This window comes from Asterias amurensis, chromosome 3, assembly GCF_032118995.1.
Source record: "Asterias amurensis chromosome 3, ASM3211899v1".
Lineage (NCBI taxonomy): Eukaryota > Metazoa > Echinodermata > Asteroidea > Forcipulatida > Asteriidae > Asterias > Asterias amurensis.
Window position 1 is genome coordinate 2,487,455 of NC_092650.1, and position 20,019 is coordinate 2,507,473.

The 20,019-nt window shown below is 39.4% G+C and overlaps 1 protein-coding gene across 1 annotated transcript; it reads right to left on the reverse strand.

The window, feature by feature from the left end:
• Positions 1 to 6,575: 6,575 nt before the first annotated feature.
• LOC139934885 (cathepsin Z-like) lies at positions 6,576 to 18,376 on the reverse strand. Its single transcript, XM_071929306.1, has 7 exons — positions 18,171 to 18,376; positions 16,486 to 16,649; positions 14,181 to 14,360; positions 12,845 to 13,001; positions 11,090 to 11,168; positions 10,079 to 10,165; positions 6,576 to 7,970 (listed from the first exon to the last, which is right to left on the reverse strand). Exons 1-7 carry the CDS (start codon positions 18,284 to 18,286, stop codon positions 7,857 to 7,859), a joined length of 897 nt encoding a protein of 298 aa, XP_071785407.1. The 5' UTR covers positions 18,287 to 18,376; the 3' UTR covers positions 6,576 to 7,856.
• Between the last annotated feature and the right edge of the window lie 1,643 nt (positions 18,377 to 20,019).

A 20,019-nucleotide genomic window follows, 5' to 3' on the forward strand; every position in this document is an offset into this window, starting at 1 on the left:
TGAGATTTCGTGCATTCTGGGCCCAAGTCTTACTTGAAATAGCGGAAAATCATTGGTGGTCGGTGAGTTGGCAAAGCGGCTTCCATGCAACCCCCTCAAAATCAATTGAAGTCGGTAAAGTAATTGGCTTCGATACGCGCTCCCAAAGAAAGTTATGCCCTTGACGAAACCAACGATAACAGCTTACGAGAACCAGGCCCAATTTCATTTGTGCGTACTAGAATAAGGCTACCAGCCAAACTACTATAATGTCACATGTACAATTTGTGACTGGTTTTCTGCTTAGAAAATATGGTTAAGCAATTTTTCTGCCTAAACAGTTCTGCGAAACTTGTCCCTCGTTGGTTATTTAACGATACCTAAAGCAAAAAGGCTAGCCAGCCTTCTGACAGAAGTATGTGAAGTAGTTTTTGAACCAAGTTCAAAAGTGGTGCACACTTTTTCATTTCAGGGCATAATTTCATAAAGCATGTAAGCACAAAAGCACGAAAGCTTGCTAAGCACAGAAATGTTTGCTTAACAGAAACAGGTTACCAGCCAAAATGACATTAGGTTAACATTGTTGTGACTGGTGCCCCACTCAATGTTTGCTTGGCAAAGATTTTGTCAAGCAGTTTTTTTTTGTTTTTTTTTCTGTCAAGCAGTATTGTATGAAATTGGGGCCCAGGTCTTTAAATCTTGTTTTTTCTTTATGGTCAAACGGGTTGAGAAAACTTTGTATGCGATGGTTTTCACTCTATGTCCTCAGATAATGGTATTTTAACGCACATGTGATCGGTATGTTTTATGTTGACTGGACTTTCCCTGCTAATAGGCTTGGTTGCTGTATCGGTTGAGAAAATTGCAACATGAACAATGTTACAGCAGAAGGCATCGCACAATGCACACGGACAGAAGTGATGGTTCCCTTAGATCGGAGGAGTCAAAGCGGGTCAAAGAGCCAGCTCTCACGACCATTAATCTCCCTCAGTAGATACAGAAATGGCACCTCGCAAATCACTACCTCTCCCCTCCTCTCCACTCGCAGTCATTATTGGCCGATAAAAGGACACAATGCACGGCGCGTGTCGGTCGCGTGGACGGCACACACTGCCGGCCGAGGAGTGCACCATGGTGCATGGGCTGTGCGTAGCTGTGTATCGGGTGTTTGGTGATAGCAGGGGCGGGGGGGGGGGGCCAACCAAAAACAATGCACATTATTCAGGGGTTATTTCAACTATGTGTGTTGTAATATGGAATACGAAGACAATGATAAGAATAGCTCACACATTTAATAAACTTCTTTAAAAGTATGCCTATAAGCGTTAGCAACTTGCTTCTTGCTCATTTTGTTGTGACATAGGCCTAGCCTGTAGTTAGAGAGAAACGTCAAAATTGTCAAATTTGGGAAAAAATGTATGAAATCAAATATTAATCACTCTCAATCGAATTTTGACTAATTCAAACGAATAACCGAAAACTATCGAAAACAGTGACCGAACTATTCACTCAACGCAAATAAAAAATAGCAGGCGGACTGTCTCAGAACGACCGACTATCGGGCCAAGAGCTTGGCGGGAGAAATGGTTCCGTGTCATAGACAGGCGGGGCTGGGGATAACAACAGACCTAATGGCAAAGTTTATCCTTTTTTTTTTTTAACCGTTCAATTATTTCATTATACAGGTAGATGTATACAAACATTATGCATGCAGTATATACCAAGTGAATTTCATTTTAAAAGGTGTCTTGTTTATAAATTTCGCAAAAAATCCGAGACCCGAAGCCTTGTAATTGTGCATCTGAAAGCACATGACAATTTGTTCGATGTTCGGTGACCAAATGAGTCAAAAAACATCACAGATTTGTTATTTTATTCATATTGTGTTGGGATACACCAAGTGAGAATACTGCTCTTTGACAATTACCAAAGCAGTCCATTGCCTTTAAAAGGGAAAAGACAAAATTGTTGTTCTGCTTTCGTCGTTGCCAAAGACACACGTAGGCCTACCCCGAGTTTGCTTGGAGGCATTTTCGCAGTGTTTCCCTGCCTGCAACCGCAGCGCACTGGCCCGCTACGGGACCATCTGTCGGACGGGAGGGACCCTTCAAAGAGCCTCCACAAGACTCCATCACTCTACCCCCGGGCAAAAAAAAAAAAAAGAACACCAATCTACTCTTTTAAAATCATCAATTTTATGCGTAATTTCTCCCGAGGAGCATTTTCTAGCGTCCATTTTTTTTTCTTTCTTTTTTTAAGTTGTACATTTTGTTTAGATAAACAGTTAACCATTGAGAGGTAAGTGGCTGGCCTAAAGGGATACGAGGTTTTCTTTAGTCGTTGTGGTTGTAGTTTTTGTTTCTTTGCTCGTGGGCAGGCCAGAGGTGGGATTATGCAATATGTTGCGTCGCTTGATTCTCGAACTGGTTAGAAAATGGTTCAAGTTAATATGCTTACAGGTGGCGATGTTTGTACAGATTAAGCGACGAATTTATCTGTTCTGGGTTCCATGGTTAGAGGAAGAAAAGGTAAAATCTACTCAACTGTCTGTTGATGGAAAGATAAACCGCCTGGGGTTGTACACGCTTAAAGAGTGTTTTAACTTCTGAAAGAATCTAAGCCAGATTGTGCAAGCAAATCACATGAGCCTACATAATGGTATAACTTCTGAAAGAACTTGAAGGCAGTGGACACTATTGGTAATTACTCAAAATAATTATTAGCATAAAAACTTACTTGGTAATGAGTAATGGGGAGAGGTTGGTAGTATAAAACATTGTGAGAAACGGCTCCCTCTAAAGTGAAGTAGTTTTCGAGAAAGAAGTAATGTTCCACGAATTTGATATCGAGACCTCAGATTTAGAATTAGAGGTTTCGAAATCAAGCATCTGAAAGCACACAACTTCGTGCGACAAGGGTGTTTTTTCTTTCATTATTATCTCGCAACTTCGATGACCGATTGAGCTCAAATGTTCACAGGTTTGTTATTTTATGCATATGTTGAGATACACCAAGTGAGAAGACTGGTCTTTTACAATTACTAATAGTGTCCAGTATCTTTAAGCTAGACTTATGTTTTACCACATTGAAACATCAAAAATTGAAATTTTAATATATATATTAAAGTTTATTCAGATGACTAATACAACTCATATTTCATGAGATTTCACCGCAATATAATTGAATTAGAAAAATATAAACTTGTTTAGATTTTGAACCAAAAGACAGACTCTGACGACAAAAACAACTTTTAAGAAGGAAGAACAAAATACCTTAAAAAGAAGGACAAATTATTTTCATTAATTGTTATTGATGATGATGATGACTCAATTGAGGGGGCTTGTGAATTGCTTATAGAATTATCATTGTGCGCTGTGTTAAGAACTTTGATTAAAGTTCTTATAATGTTTGTATGGGCTTGGTTATGACACCGTAGTTCTATACATGGATAGCTCCATGGTTTGTTTAATGTTATAACATTGTTTGTTTGTGCAGACTGTTGAGTACATCTCAAATGAAACATCAACAACAACAACAACAACAACAACAACAACAACAACAACAACAACAACAACAACAACAACAACAACAACAACAACATACCACTGGCCGTGGGAGAACACACACCCCAATTTATCGTGAGTAACAAAATACCTATTTGACATGAAAGTTGTAAAATAATATACAGATAGGTCATGGTCAGTCCTTCACGTCTTACAGTTTCCAACTTGAAGTTGTTGGACCATGTATGATTGAAGAGGTAAGATGATGAAGAGGCAAGTAAAGGCAACGTACTCTCCTCCTAGAGGCAACTCATCCTTTCTCAATCTTCAAGATCTGTTAATGATTCAATTCAATCTCTAGGTAAACCCACCAGCTTATAACTCAATGAATTGTTTTCCCCCCATGCACCGACCCAAACTAAAACCCCCAGGCAAAAACTTTCAAGCTTTAGCAGAATTAGCAGATATTATTAATAGATGTAGCGTCATCCCAAAAAGCCGAGCCCCCAAACCGCCGCTTGGGAGTTTGTGGTTTTACGAGAATCTCAAATCCTCTCAGTTAATAAAGTCAAAACGCCTAGCAATTTAAAGATTATGTTAGGGTTTTGTACATGGTGGTTAATAGTAAGTACTTCAAACGATCGGTGGTAAGCACAGGTACCAGTGAGCTGGTGTTTATTAACGCATCGTTTAAGGTTTGCAGAAATTAATCTCTTTAGTAACACCAACGCATAAACTAAAGCATGTGCAGAGAAAAATACCGCCTTCTTCCGCTGTATACCGCCATTGAGGCCAGAACAAAATGAAAACATGCTTAGTGTCTCCGCCCGCTTCCTTTTTAGAGCCCGCTCATATTTTGTATTTATTTGTCCCCCTTTCTTTTTCAGACAAAAAAAAGATACATTTTAACGATACCAATTTTCTTTTAAGCCCAGCCACCAATCAGGTGGCCATTTTGAGAAAAAGAAGATAATAAACAAAAAAAAAGGGCCCTTCTTCTTCCTTTTTTTCTCGAAAAAGCAGGGCATTAAACATGTTTTTTTCTAATGTGGCCTAAAATTATACATGTGGTGAAAAGTGCAAGTAACGAGAACACGTTCAGATCAGTCAAGCTGATGTGGCCAATTTTCGCCCCGGGTGATGATTGTGGATGGAAGTATTTTTCTTCAACTTGTAGAAATTTGCGAATCAGTTCGGATTGGGAGTCAGGCAAGCGAAGGGTGGAGAGTAGCCCCGTTATCTAACCCCTATAGCCCGGGTAGAGCAAGGGGGGTAGTGAAGCCGAAATATAATCCAGTGGTAATCCGATGACTCTTCATGCTACATCACACGGTTCATAACATAGGTAGAGGATGTACAACCTAATTCTCCTTTTAAGTCAACCCTCCTTTTAGATTGCGACATCTGCTGATGATCATCCCCTGTACTTCTTCGTGTGCTTCCTCACCTTGAAACAATCTTGAGTAACAATGAACCACCTAGACTTGTGGACAAGTCGTTAAATGTCTGTCGCGGTGATAGCGTTCCGACTCTCCCCGCGATTCGCGGTACTCTACTACTGCTGTCACGACTACTAATGGGGAGTAGAAGTCTGCAACCAGCAGTTCCCGCGAGAGCAGTGATCTCGCTCCATGATCTCGCTAAAGCACCGCCACAACTCGACTATCTCCCCGCGTGGGACCATTAACGACTTGTCCACAAGTCTATGAACCACCCTACTTGCCAAGATTTAGTCATGGGAGATCAAGAGAGAAAACTAAGGGGGTTAATGAGTGTCCAAGAAGTACAGATACATTGGACATTTTTAGTAAGGAAAAAGGCGGCCACAAATTTAAAATCAACCCTACAGTTCAACTCTAACGCTGAACCTAACCCAAACACTATCCTAACTCTAACCTAAGGTCTAACCCTTATCCTAACCCTAACCCTTAACCCTTACCCTTAACCCTTACCCTAACCCTAACCCCTAACCATAACCCTTCGCCCTAACCTTATCACTAATCCTTAAACTAACCTCTAACCCTAACCCTTACTCTATGATCCTAACGAGCAAACTAAAGGGGTTGATCAACCCGTTTGAGGGTCCTTGAAGTACAGATACATTGAAAAACTATTAGGAATTATTGATAATTGAAAACTATTAACGGATAACCCACCCTAACCCCCTAAGCGCTAGGCCTAACCCCAGCCCTATATACCCAACCCTAACCATAACCCTAGCGAGCAAACTGAAGGGTTAAAACAACCAGTTTGACGGTCTTTTAAGAACAGATGCATTGGTTTGTATTTCGGATATTATAGTTAGAAAAAGGGAAGGGTGGACAAATGAAAACCCTTACCCTAACCCACACCTCCCCATCTCTCACCCCAACCCTAACCCTTGACCCAACCCCAATCCTGTCCCTCACCCAAACCCTAACGAGCAAACCCAAGAGAGGGTAAATAATTTGGGAAAATTATTTTGGGAAATATTTATTTTGGAAATTTACTTCAATCAAGAGACTGTTATTGATAGTCCATCGCAGCACGGATTACACCAGGGCCATTCATAATCTAATTGGGGTACGTGTTCATCCTTTCCTCTTAAAGACACTGGACACTATTGGTAATTGTCAAAGACCAGTCTTCTCACTTGGTGTATCTCAACATATGCATAAAAAAAACAAAAAAAAAATGTGAAAATTTGAACTCAATTGGTCGTCAACGTTAATAACGAAAGAAAAAAACACCCTTGTCACACGAAGTTGGGTGCTTTCAAATGCTTGATTTCAAGACCTCAAATTCTAATTCTGAGGTCTCGAAATCAAATTCGTGGAAAATTACTCCTTTCTCGAAAACTACTACTTCAGAGGGAGCCGTTTCTCACAATGTTTTATACTATCAACCTCTCCCCATTACTCGAAACCAAGTAGGTTTCTATGCTAATAATTATTTTGAGTAATTACCAATAGTGTCCATCACTGCCAAATAGTGTCCAAAAAATGGCTAAATGGATTTCTTCTTTATATGAGAAAGTCATTTTCTTAAATAACCAAGTAAGGCAACTCTCTTACACAAAACAATAAACTTGCCAACACTTCTCTCAATCTTCATTATAAAACAGTTTATTGCAAAAAACCAAGTTCCTGACTAAAGAGGGCGCTATTTAAAGTTAGTGAGGAGAAACTTGTAATACTTTACTGAATAATACTTCAGTTATTTGTGTGTAATCAAGACACAATTTTTAGAACAATCTAAACATTCTCATCAGACTCAAATGAGATAAGACGAGTTCAGAATTTTCTCATTTGCCATGGATTCATTTTAAATGAGCTAAAATGGCAAATAAGGAAGTAAATAAACAAATTTAATACTGTTACTCTTTACATAATGTTGACATAAACAATTTACTTTTTAAATAAAATGAATACTCATGGGATGACATCAAGAAAATTGAGTCGCTTTACTATTCATCCAATAACTAAGCTTACAATTTATTTTTACAAAATAATAAAAAATAAAAAGAGAAACACATCAAAGAATTTTGTTTTTGTTGTTAGTTATTTTACAGTCACATTTGTATCAAAATAAAATACTGTTTTAAAATTTGCACATTACAGTAAAAAAAAGTTCATTAACTTTGCATCAATGAAGTGAAACTGATTATTGTTAATATTTGGCTACTTGCTGGTCTCTATTGTTTTAATAGGCAGCTGTAAAGCTGAATTGCATCAATATCACAAATCTAAAAGTAAAAAAAAAAAGGAAAATTCTAAAATTACAATTAGCAGAAACCAAGTACTGGTTTTAACATTAAATTTGAAATTTGATGGTTCTTTCAATAGAATTATTTGTAATATAAAAAGCATCACGAAACTAGTCGTTTTTGCCAACCTTTGCATTGATCCGTCTCATGTACAGGGAGAAATGTTTTCTTGTAGAAAAAAAAAGTATTTTAATATCTGAGTGACGTTACTTCAGAGGGAGCCGTTTCTCACATTGTTTTATACTATCAACCGCTCTCCATTGCTCGTTACCAAGTACAGTTTTACGCTAACAAATATTTTAAAGTATTTACCAATAGCGGCCAGTGCCTTCAAATAAAATAGCGATTTTGTGTGACGCCAAACATATTGCCGTTTGATCATAACATTACAGGGAAGATTTAAAGTGCAAACTGGAGCCATTTTGTCTGATTGGTCAGTTGTTGCCATATTTTATAGTAATTAAATATTCATAGGACGACATTTAGTGTTGGAAACTCCAGCCTTATAACCAGCCTTGTTTATCAATACTCCATGATCAAGTAAGTTTTTATGTTAATAATTATTTTAAGTAATTACCAATAGTGTCCATGCCTTTAAGGGTTGACATCCACAAAGAACAGCTAAGACGTTAATCAACGATGACATCACCAAAGGAGCAGTTGTCTTCAACGGCTAGGTTGTAATTGTCACCAGTACCTCCTTTATACGCACTCGTCACAATCCGGAACCAGCCTTTCTCACCCTGTAGTATTAAAATCAATTCTCAAGTCACCACTGAATCTCGACTTAGATTTCTACACCCCTTGAAGCTGTGTATCATTGAAATCAATTCTCAAATCAACACTGAATCTTAAAGGCAGTGGACACTATTGGTAATTACTCAAAATAATTATTAGCATAAAACCTTTCTTGGTGACGAGTAATGGGGAGAGGTTGATGGTATAAAACATTGTGAGAAACGGTTCCATCTGAAGTGCCATAGTTTTTGAGAAAGTAGTAATTTTCCATGAATTTGATTTCGAGACCTCAGATTTAGAACTTGAGGTCTCAAAATCAACCATCTAAACGCACACAGCTTGGTGTGACAAGGGTGTTCTTTTCTTTCAATATTATCTCGCAAGTTCGATGACCGATTGAGCTCAAATTTTCACAGGTTTGTTTTTTATGCGTATGTTGAGATACACCAACTGTGAAGGCTAGTCTTTGACAATTACCAATAGTGTCAACTGCCTTTAACTTGAGGTTTCAACTAACTTGCTCTAGTCATCCTCAGGAGACTGCTCTAGCCAGCTTCACTCTTCTGACGATGACTAGAGCAAGTTAGTCGAAACATTGAGTCCAATATTAAAGGAACACGTTGCCTTGGATCGGACGAGTTGGTCTATTAAAAGCGTTTGAAACCGTTTGTTATGAAATGCTTATGGTTAGAAAGATGTTTTAAAAGTAGAACATAATGATCCACACAAGTATCACTCAAAATTGAATGGTTTCATTTTACGTCGCGAACTAACACGGTCGGCTATTTATGGGGGTCAAAAATTTACTCCCATAAATGAGCGACCGTGTTAGTCGACGAGGTGAAAAGAAAACCACGCAATTTCAAGGCATATTTGTGTAGATCATTGTATTCTACTTTTACAACATCTTTCTAACCATATCGATTTTATAACAAACGATTACAGAACGCTTTTCATAAACCAACTCGACCGATCCAAGGCAACGTTATCCTTTAAAGCCATTATACACTGTCGGTAAACGGTATTGTCCAAGTCCCACACTTCGTGTATCACAACTTATAAAAAAAATAACAATCCTTTGGAAATTTAGGCTCAATCGGACATCGGAGTCGGGAGAAAATAACGGGAAAACCCACTCCTGTCTTCGCGCGTATCGCCGTGTCATGACACGTGTTTATAACAAATCCGTAATTCTCGCTAACGAGTATTTAAATTGTTTTACCGTTTTCTCAAAAAGTAAAGCATTTCATAGACTAATATTTCAAGAGAAGTCTTTCACCACTACCTTCTGTAAACCCTGTAAATTATGTGTAAATCTGTGAACTTTTTTTTTTCTTCTGAACCGAAAGTGTCCAATGGCTTTAAGAACTCACTCTGCGAAACTCAACCTTCTACAATCTTGTAACCTATAGCGGCATGTTGTGGAGAATACTCATTTCAATATACTGTGATGATCAAGACAGTATTTAAGTTTGAGATCTTCCATCTCAATAATTGATTACTTAAAAAACACTGGGGTGGATTTCACAAAGATAGTCCTAACTTAGGACTAGTCCTATGCAATGCTAAGAGATAGGACCAGTCCTAAGTTAGGACCAGTAACTCATCCTAACTTAGGACTGGTCCTATCTCTTAGCATTGCCTAGGACTAGTCCTAAGTTAGGACTACCTTTGTGAAATCCACCCCTGGACACCTTTGGTAATTGTCAAAGACCAATATTCTCACTTAAAGGCACTGGACACTATGGATAACTACTCAAAATAATTGTTAGCATAAAAACTTACTTGGTAACAAGTAATGGGGAGCCGTTGATAGTATAAAACATTGTGAGAAACGGCTCCCTCTGAAGTAGCTCCCTCTGAAGTAACATAGTTTATGAAAAAAGAAGTAATTTTCTAGTAATATTATTTGAATTTAATTTTGAGACCTCAGAATTAGATTTTGAGGTCCCAATCTTTTATTACTATCGACGACCAATTGAGATCAAATTTTCACAGGTTTGTTATTTTGTGCATAATGTTGAGATACATCAACTGAAAATTACCAATAGTGTCAAGTGCCTCTAAGGTCATTAAACCATTTGATCCGAGTCAACGATAGTTTTAAACTCACCCAAGGTTCTCCCCATGAATTGCGGACAATCCAATATTCAGTTCCATTCTCGACACCCCATCCTGCTACTGACACAATATGATCGGTCTGTTAAAAAAAGAAGTCAAAATAATGTGAAACTCCTCAAAATAAGCCAACAAGGGCCCAATTTCATGGCTCTGCTCACCGCCGAATTCTGCGCTTACGATCACAATTCTCCACTTACTGTCATCATCATCATTCTCTTGATCCATCAGAGGGGACGTAGAGCCGCCCAACCAATGCGCTCTGCTGCCGAGTGCCACAGCTGCCCAGCCCGGGACTCGAAGTCTGCTTCCAGTTGGTCGACCCAGGTGCTGCGAGGTCGGCCTCTTGGCCTCTTCCAGGCTGGGCAGGGGCGGGATCCTTCCAGAGCTTCGACGCTCAGCCTGAGGGCCACATGGGCAGGTGTATCTTCTGGGAGCTGTCTACTGTACAAGCGCCAAATTTCCGGGCTAACTGTATAAGCAAAGCATGCCTAGTACATACCCGCTAACCTGTGGAATATGCTTGACATAAAATGGAGTTCCCTTCTTCAACAAGTGCCGATTCTTTACTTAGCAGAGCCATGAAACATGGCCAAGATGAGGGGATGTGAACACCATCTGGTAACAGCCAATCTCCTTCACACAAAAATTGGTTTAACGTCTAAGATTATTGCACAAATTTAAGAAATTATGATTCAGTAACTAGACGACAACATTTATTCTAGATGACTACTAGTCATTGATTGTGAAATCAACGGTTAGCTTCAGGGATTCAAACCCACAACCTTCCAATTGCATGTACTGCAGTTTAACCACTGGTATTGGACATTTTAGGGAACTTTTGCGTCCCATATGAAGCAAAACCAAATTGTGTTCCAACATGGTCCAATGTTCAAATGTGAGAAAGACTTGCCCAAGTATAGTTTGACAGTCTGACAAGGAATATTTCTGGTTTACTCAGCTCTGAGATTATGATTTACTCTACTGTGGAGCTTGATTTACTCACCTCTGGGTTTTTGTTGTACTCTTTGTAGATCCTACCTCCTCTAAATTTCTGCAGTTGTTTGGTCGCATCAATGTCACATCTAGATATCCAGAAAGTGATAAGGAAAAAACAACCTATAAATAAATAGTAAACTTAAAGACAGTGGACACTATTGGTAATTGTCAAAGACTAGGCTTCACAGTTGGTGTATCTCAACAATATGCATAAAATAACAAACCTGTGAAAATTTGAGCTCAATTGGTCGTCGAAGTTACCAGGGCCCAATTTCATGGCTCTGCTTACCGCCGAATTCTGCGCTTACGATCACGATTCACCGCTTACGTGCAAACGCCGAATTTCTGGGCTAGCCTTGTAAGTGTAGAATGCCTAGTAACGCGGAGTACGCACACGCAGAAGCCAAAATTCGTCGCTAACCCATGAAATATGCTTGCCTTCAGCACAGAAATCCCTGCTTCCGTAAGCGCCGATTCTGTGCTTACAGTAAGCAGAGCCATGAAATTGGGCCCAGATATTAATGAAAGAAAAAAACACCCTTGTCCCACCAGGGTCACACGAAGTTGTGTGCTTTCAGATGCTTGATTTCGAGACCTCAAATTCTAAATCTGAGGTCTTGAAATCAAATTCGTGGAAAATTACTTCTTTCTCAAAAACTACGTCACTTCAGATGGGAGCAGTTTCTCACAATGTTTTGTACTATCAACCTCTCCCCATTACTCATAATCAAGAAAGTTTTTATGATAATGATTATTTTGAGTAATTACCAATAGTGTCCATTGCCTTTAAATAATAATAATAGAGTTGAACATTTCTAGTGCGCCATGTTTGTCAATGATGACACTCCTGACGCAAAAAAAAAAACTCTGCTAATACACAATGAAACAAGACAACCAAAAGTTTTGAAGGCTATTGTTTCCGAAATAGATATGTTTTGAGATGATGTTTTGAATTTGGAACAAGTATCTGCTTCTCTGAGTTGAAGTGGGTTGCTGTTCCAAAGAGATGGCTCGGCATGTGCGAAACAGCGATCTACCCAGGAGTGCAGGCAACGTGAAACGTTCAGGAGCAGGTTCTTTGAGAAGCAAAGCTGTCTGGGTGGTTTGTACACATGAATTAAGTCGTTGATGTAATCAGGTGATGTGCCATTCAGGGAGTGGAAGATCCTTAAAGATGATGTGGTCCCTTGCGGGTACAACCATGTAACGAATCTCTTTTGAGGGAATGTTGGCTCTGAAAAGAGCCGGTTTGGTCTCAACGTTTCAAACAGTATACTCTGCTTGTCTTCAGGAGAGCCAACAGAGCCAACACTCTTCTCTACAGAGCCAACACTCCCTCAACAAGAGATTCTTATTATCCACACCATGCAAAGTTTCAGACATCACTTGATAAGGAAAACGTTGCAAGAGAATTTACAAATAGAAAGCGACGCATTCGCAAGCTTTCAAGTTCTATCACTGCGATTGGAGTGACAAGAAAAACTAATGATAAAAAAACATAAACATTTTCATCTTAGATCTAGAGAAAGACTCAGTCAACAAACAGCTGAAACAAAATTGCAAGTCTAGTTTTAAATTTTTTTTTTTTGACAAATGCATTTGTCTAGAAACAATTGTCTAAAAGTATAAAGAAAAGCACCAATTAAATGGTTCTTTTTATAATTTTATATCCAGGAATGTGGTTCCCAAAACAAACTACTTAGTAAACTCAAATCTCGTTTTCTTTTCCTTCCTACTTCAAACAGCAAATTATTATACTAACGTGATTGGTCCATTCTTGAATATTTCTGCCATCATTTTCTGCCTTCCTTGTATCAGTCCATAATCGCCAACCCTCCATAATGTGTAATTACCTTGGTCTATGGCGGAACACTCTCCAAACGTTGTACAAGTCCCACACTTGTTGAATGCCTCGCATTCTGAAATAACAAAATAAAAGTCGAATGAAAAATATAAGATATGATCAATCTTGCTGACTCACTCCCATAGGCGGGCTCGAATATGGCTTTTTCCAATTAGTTCTTGTTTTACATGAGGGTGGCCACATCTGTTGATTCTACACCGGTGTTCTTTTGCAGCACCCCAGTATAAGACATTTTCAATCTCCCCGGTTAATTTCTTCAACTAATCATTGAAAAGGAAACTAATCAAAAAGATTGTCAGTTTGGGAATTGTTACGTTATATGTTATACCGCCCTCTTGTGTTGTCAACTATAGGCAGCCATCTTGTATTACATGTGATTCCTGAGAGTTAGAGAACATGGCCCGATGATACTACAACAGAAATGTGTCTTTGTCTCTATTGATAAACTATAAATAACAGGAATGGCATAGTGGTATCCTTCCTTGCCTTCCCCAATTCTACCTTCCATATCTAGAACCTGGTTTTGAATCCCACCTGGGCACTATGTTGATTGGGCTTGCAGTTCCTACCAGACTATGTCAGTTTTCCCCCTGGAAAAATTATCTGGGGTTTTCCTCCCACATGTCAAACTGAACTTCCTGTCTTGTCTTCTATCTCCATACTCTCCGTACTTTTCCGACTTCAGTGAAAAGAAAACCACCACAGGCAAATCACTCAAACCATCGACTTTTGCATTACTAGAGCAGATGTCTTACCACTAGACCACCAAGCTAGCCCATTGGCTAGAGGCAGTTTGAATTCAAATACACAAACTTGATGCAGTTAAACTTCTGAAATCTTAAGTGATGTTCGAAGCTTTGCATGGTGTGAAGGTTAAGAATAAGCTATGAATAATAGTAAACTTGTGGGTACAACCATGTTCTAAGGCCGTGTCCGAATTGGTGGCTACGGCTGCGGCTACGACTGTTGCCAGGGGTGTTGCTAAGGGCGTCCAATACTTCAACGCAAGACGACGCAACGATCCGGCCGTAGCTGTAGCTGTAGCCGCCAATTCGGAAACGGCCTAATTCTCTTTTCTTTTGAAGGCTTTCTCCTGAAGAAGAGCAGTATACTGTTCGAAACGCCGAAACCAAACCAGCTCTTTTCAGAGCCAACACTCCCTCAAAAGAGAATTATTACGTGGTTGTACGTGCAAGTTTACTGTTATTTAAAGTTTATTAAAAAAAAATCTTACTTTGGTTTTTGGCTTGGTAGTTATTACACGTTTCATCGGGTATTCCGTGGGTGTTTGCGTAGCTATAAACCCCCATCGCCGATCCTCCGTCACAGTCTCCGGCGTCTCCACAATCAATCACATTCTGAGGGGAAAGGTAAGTGGAGGGGAAAGCACCTTGCCTCTTGATGTTGATACGATCTGATTAAAAAAAAAAGACACAAAGTGAAAAACAACTTGTTGGAATAATCCATAAGTTGAACTGAAGTTGAAGATTGTTTGAATCAATAAGAAAACTTTGTTCTGGAGTTGAACTCCTCCGTGATGAGTAAATTACAGTTGTTTCACCCAGAAGTGTATTTACAATTTGGGTGTTATAAAAGACAACGAATGTGAAAGAATTCAAGAGCCGAACCGACAGAGTTAAACATAGTTTTCATAAAGTTACTAAATTCAAATAAATGTAATTTTGTTGTATTCATTAGTAGCTTTATTTTCAGCCGGTTTGATTATTTCTTGTCTGTAGTTTCAGTTGTGTTTGAACCGGAGTCACTATTGACCCATTTCACCTGACGTCATCATCAGAAAAATCTTCGCCATACTGGTAGGCAATTTCACTGTGCGGCATTTTCATATGTAACTCTTTGCATAAAGTATGCTGTGCGTTAGCAGTGAAGTGCGCGTTTTAGGCGACGCGGCGTTAATTCACGTAAACCTAACTTGCCCACCAACATGGAAAGCGTGGCATCAGTCGCTGCGTGTAACACGCATGCAAGGGGTCAATTGGCAAAAGTTCAAGAGATGAGTATAGGTGTTTGCTAAAAAACGAAATAATGGTGACAATGATTGATTTTGAATTAAGCAGTTACAGTGTGGGGAGCAGGGACAGGATTCATAGAGCTGCTCAAGAAGAAAATACTTATTGTTCTGCTTAGCGGACATGAGGAAGATACCAGTCATAAATTTTACATATGACATGGTAATTTGGCTGGTAACCTTAATCTGGTAATCATGTGCTAAGCGGCTATTTTTGGCTCTATGAATTCGGGCCCAGGAACTTTCAGAGTTAGGCCAATGGGAGACTTTTGGGACGCTTGGTGGCAGCAGACTTACCAGGTAAAATCCAATGTTTTCGGTCATGTGCGCACGCTCAGAACTACGTAAACAATGGAAATTCACCTGGTAAGTCTGCTGCCACCTACCGTCTCAAAGTCTCCCATTTACAAATAAAAGATTCAAGGTTTAGAAACTAAGTGTACATTAACAAGTTATCACTTCTGGGCCCATTTTCTTGGCACTGCTTACCGCCAAATTCTGCGTTTGAAATCACCATTCTCTGCTAACAGTGCAAGTGCCAAATTTCTGCGCTAGCTGTACAGATGGTGTGACCTGTGTTTACATTTAAACCGCCCTCTGTTGACAAAACACTATATACGTCATGTTTCGCCGGGCAAAGAGTTGCGTAGTCATAGTAAGATTGCGTACACTTTCTAGCTGGCTGCCAAAACACAAAGGTTTTGCCCTGCGGTATGCGCGCGAATCATATTATGGTTTTCGTGTGACGTCAGAGGTCACGTCGTCTATAAGCGAAGAATGTCTAACATGGAGTTTGCTCGAACACAAGTGAAAATTCCCTGCTCACCTGTGAAACACGCTTGCCGTAAGCACAGAATTCCCTGCTTCCGCTAGTGCCGATTCTTTGCTTATGGTAAGCAGAGCCATGAAATTGGGCCACGGGGCCTTTCTAAAACCTCTGCTTGGGCTCCAGGCACTGTCTGATGTTCGAACCACCTCCGCATGCAAAACACACACTGCTCCAAAAATCTGAAGGCCTGAAGGCCGAGTTGCGTTTCCACTGCGTACACAGTGCTCGAAGCCTAAGCCGGAGACGTAGTCCAAGCCGGGGTTTAAGAAAGGCCCCCAGTGTCTTGAATTCTTTCCTCATTACCTCAATTAAAGATACTGGACACTATTGGTAAGTGTCAAAGACCAGTCTTCTCACTTAGTGTATCTCAACATATGCATAAAGTAACAAACCTGTGAAAATTTGAGCTCAATCGGTCATCGAAGTTGCGAGTTGATTAAAATTCTAATCTTGAGTTCTCGAAATCAAATTCGTGGAAAATTACTTCTTTCTCGAAAACTACGTCACTTCAGAGGGAGCTGTTTCTCACAATGTATTATACTATCAACCTCTCCCCATTACTCGTTACCAAGAAAGGTTTTATGATGATAATTATGTTGAGTAGGCCTTATTACCAATAGTGTCCACTGCCTTTAAGAATATCAAAAAAAAACTTGAAGATACTGGAAGGTAAAAACTGACCTGCCATAGCACTGGTTGCACCCATAGCCCAGCAACTTCCACAATATTGTGGGATATGTTGGTTGCGTGTTGTACTTGCATAATTCATTCCTTTCATATTACGCCAATCCCACTGTGTTGGTAGATCCTTAGGGTTCACATCCCAGTGAGGTCGAGGGTATGTTCTGAAAGGTCAAAGGTCAACATGATACTTTATTTAATATTTGAAAAAGTCGTATTTGGTAGGATACAGAGATCCCATCACAGAAAATTCTTGAAACCTATTTTGTTTACAAATCAATAAAAAAAAGTAAAAAAACCAAACATAGATAATTTAAAGCTGAAAATAATGGTTAACAAAAAAAATGTGGATTTGAAACAAAGTCAAGAATCATGAATGACAACAGATTTTTTTATCCAACTGTCCACGATTTAAATTAAAGACTTGCCCAGAGATCTCCAGCAAATCACGAGACAATTTTTTTTAAGGACATCCTATGTAAGTATGCCCTCCCACTCCCATCCACACATTGTGCACACAAGCCCAATAAATCCGTCCGATCCTTGGAAGGATACGGAGTGGATTGGAGGACCAATTTATGGGACTAATTGTGCATCATGCACAAGACTTGAAGATGGTGCGATTGTCTCTTGTCTGACTCGAGACTGACACCACCCTTAGCATTACGTGCAAACTTGTGGATCCTGCTGAGTAAACCAACGTAAACGTGACACTCAGCGCTCAGCAAACAGTCAGTGATACATCCAGTATCCTCCACTGTCCTGTTCTCACGGTATTATGGCTTTTTGTCTTTGAATTGGAAAAAAAATAAAATAATGATGCCATATAATATCAACTTTTGCCCTAGTTACCTTCATTTGTTTATAAGAAGTATGCAAATATAATATTAAAACTTGATGGACATTGAAATTTTTACACCACACAACGATCTTCGATGACTTCAACTGGTCCCATTTGTTTTGAGTTTTTCCTGTTTTCAAGGCAAACAAGAAAGAATGGTTTCCCGGGGAAGCCATACGTGAAATAAACATAGATCAGTGACTACAAGTGTTCTGTTCTGTTCTGTGAAAAAAGTGTGAAAAATTATTGGCTTTCAAATCTGATTTTGGATAAGTTTTTTTCCTTTTTTTTTTCTTCTTAACATTTATAATAAAAAGCGTATAAATAAACAGTGACAAGTAAATCACCAAGACAATGTTTAAATTTTAATATTAATAATAATATTATTGACATGACTGGGTTAAAACAAATTCTCAAAATATATTAGAAAATTAAATAAGGCACATGGCTCCTTAAAACCTCTGTATTTTTTCCCCAGAAGGCTCGATAGAATGTTTAGTCACATGATTTGATCATCATGAATAGTGAATTGAAATAGTGTTTCATGAAACTTTTGCGGTGGGCACATTTTTTAGAATTGCTAAAATACAAAACTGTTTGCATGTATGCAACTAACTAACCAGTGGAGCCTATACGTGTTTCTAAGTTTGGTCAAGGGAGAGGAGACTCTGTGCTTGGCAAGTCAAACCCCAAAACAATTTATCTAGGGACTGTTTACATCGCGCACAGAGAGGTAAAAGATTTGCTACGATTCTGGACACCTTGAAAACAGGACCTCCTATGATACAATTAATGCCGTTCTCCCGGCTGGCTAAAAAAAAGCAAACAACAAAGAAACACTCACCTTTTTTCTTTGAACAACTTATCTATGTCTGGCCTGGAGCATGGAGCATCAAGTGCCGCGTAAATGCACCCTACAAACAGAACCTGCAAGACGAACAAGGACACCCTGGTATGCATGTTGGAAAACTGGAACAAAGTGAAAGAAACAGCTGATGATTTTAGTTTTTAAAAGTTTGTAAACATCACGTGAAAATTAGACGTAGGAAATAACAATGTCATGTGACTGTGTCATGTGATAGTTCCGTTCAAACGGCAGAGGTCGCTATTTACTTGTTTTTGATGTCTTCGTGGGTGTGGGTGCATACCACCACTAGTAAATAAACTCCCGAGCACAGCTGTGCAGAATGTTATAATACACAAACAAGTTGAAGATAATAATGAAAGAAAAAAACACTTCTTCCTCCATGGTCACACGAAGTTGTGTGCTTTCTGATGCTTGAATTCGAGACCTCAAATTCTCTGAGGTCTCGAAATCAAATTCGTGCAAAATTACTTCTTTCTCAAAAACTACGTCACTTAGCCGTTTCTCACAATGTTTTATACTATCAACCTCTCCCCATTACTCGTAACCAAGTACGGGTTTATGCTAATAATCATTTTGGGTAGTTACCAATAGTGTCCACTGCCTTTAAATACTCTGCTCAATTTAATATGAGTAGTCCCTAGGCCTGTCGAGTTAGTCTCCCTGCTGGTCTCCAAGTCAATAATGCCACTTTTTTAGGGACTCATCCAAATCGTACATCAAGATGGTAGTCAACAACCCCAAGTCACAATAGGGAAAATGTGTGTAGGCCTACACCCTGAAAACCCTTTGTGTATAGTAGCGGCCCTATACTTGCTTTTGCACCATCAGTGATTTCATTGGATACAATGATTTCATTGGATAAACGTGAAGTGACGTTAGCTTTCCACATCTGTATTTCAATTGGTCAGAGGTGATGTGGGTACAGCTGACAAACATCACATTGGACCAATCATCAAAACACAGATTTGGTCGTCTGCATGTTGTGGGCGCACTGCTGGTGTCTGCGATGGTTAGTCTAGCCGATAGCCAGCGCCCCTTGTTAGATTTAAAGGAACACGTTGCCTACGGTCGAGTTGGTCTTTGAAAAACGTGTGTTACCGTTTGTTATGAAATGCACATGGGTTAAAAGATGTTGAAAAAGTAGAATACAATGATCCACACAAACATGCCTCGAAATTGCACGGTTTTCCTTTTACCTCGTCGACTAACACGGTCGGCCATTTATGGGAGTTCGCACAGTAAAAGGCAAACCTCGCAATTTCGAGGCAAACTTGTGTGGATCATTGTATTCTACTTTTAAAACATCTTTCTAACCATATGCATTTTATAAAAAATGGTTACAAACGCTTTTGATAGACCAACTCGTCCGATCCAAGGCAACGTGTTCCGTTAACATCAGTCGTTTGCCCTATCCACTGCGAGTTGGGGGGCACGATAGCTAGCTTATCTGGGCGTTGTTCTTTCTTCTCAATATTCTCTTGCAACTTCGACCAGTTGAGTCCACTTTTCCACAGATTGTTATTTCTGCATTATGTTGAGATACACCAAGTGAGAATGGTCTTTGACAGTCAATACCAAACGTGTCCAGCCGTCATTTTCACCAAACTCTGCCAAACTTTAGAATCAATTTTAGGGCTTAGAACGAGTTCAGTTCCTTAACCATGGGCCTAGATGTTACGACGCATTGAACCCATCTCCTATAGGACGAGTTAATAATAATAATAATAACCCGTTTTTATATAGCGCTCTTCACACCCGGAGGGTGTCCCAAAGCGCTTCACATTATTACCCCTGGTCACTGGGCCTTAAATCACTCCTTAAACCA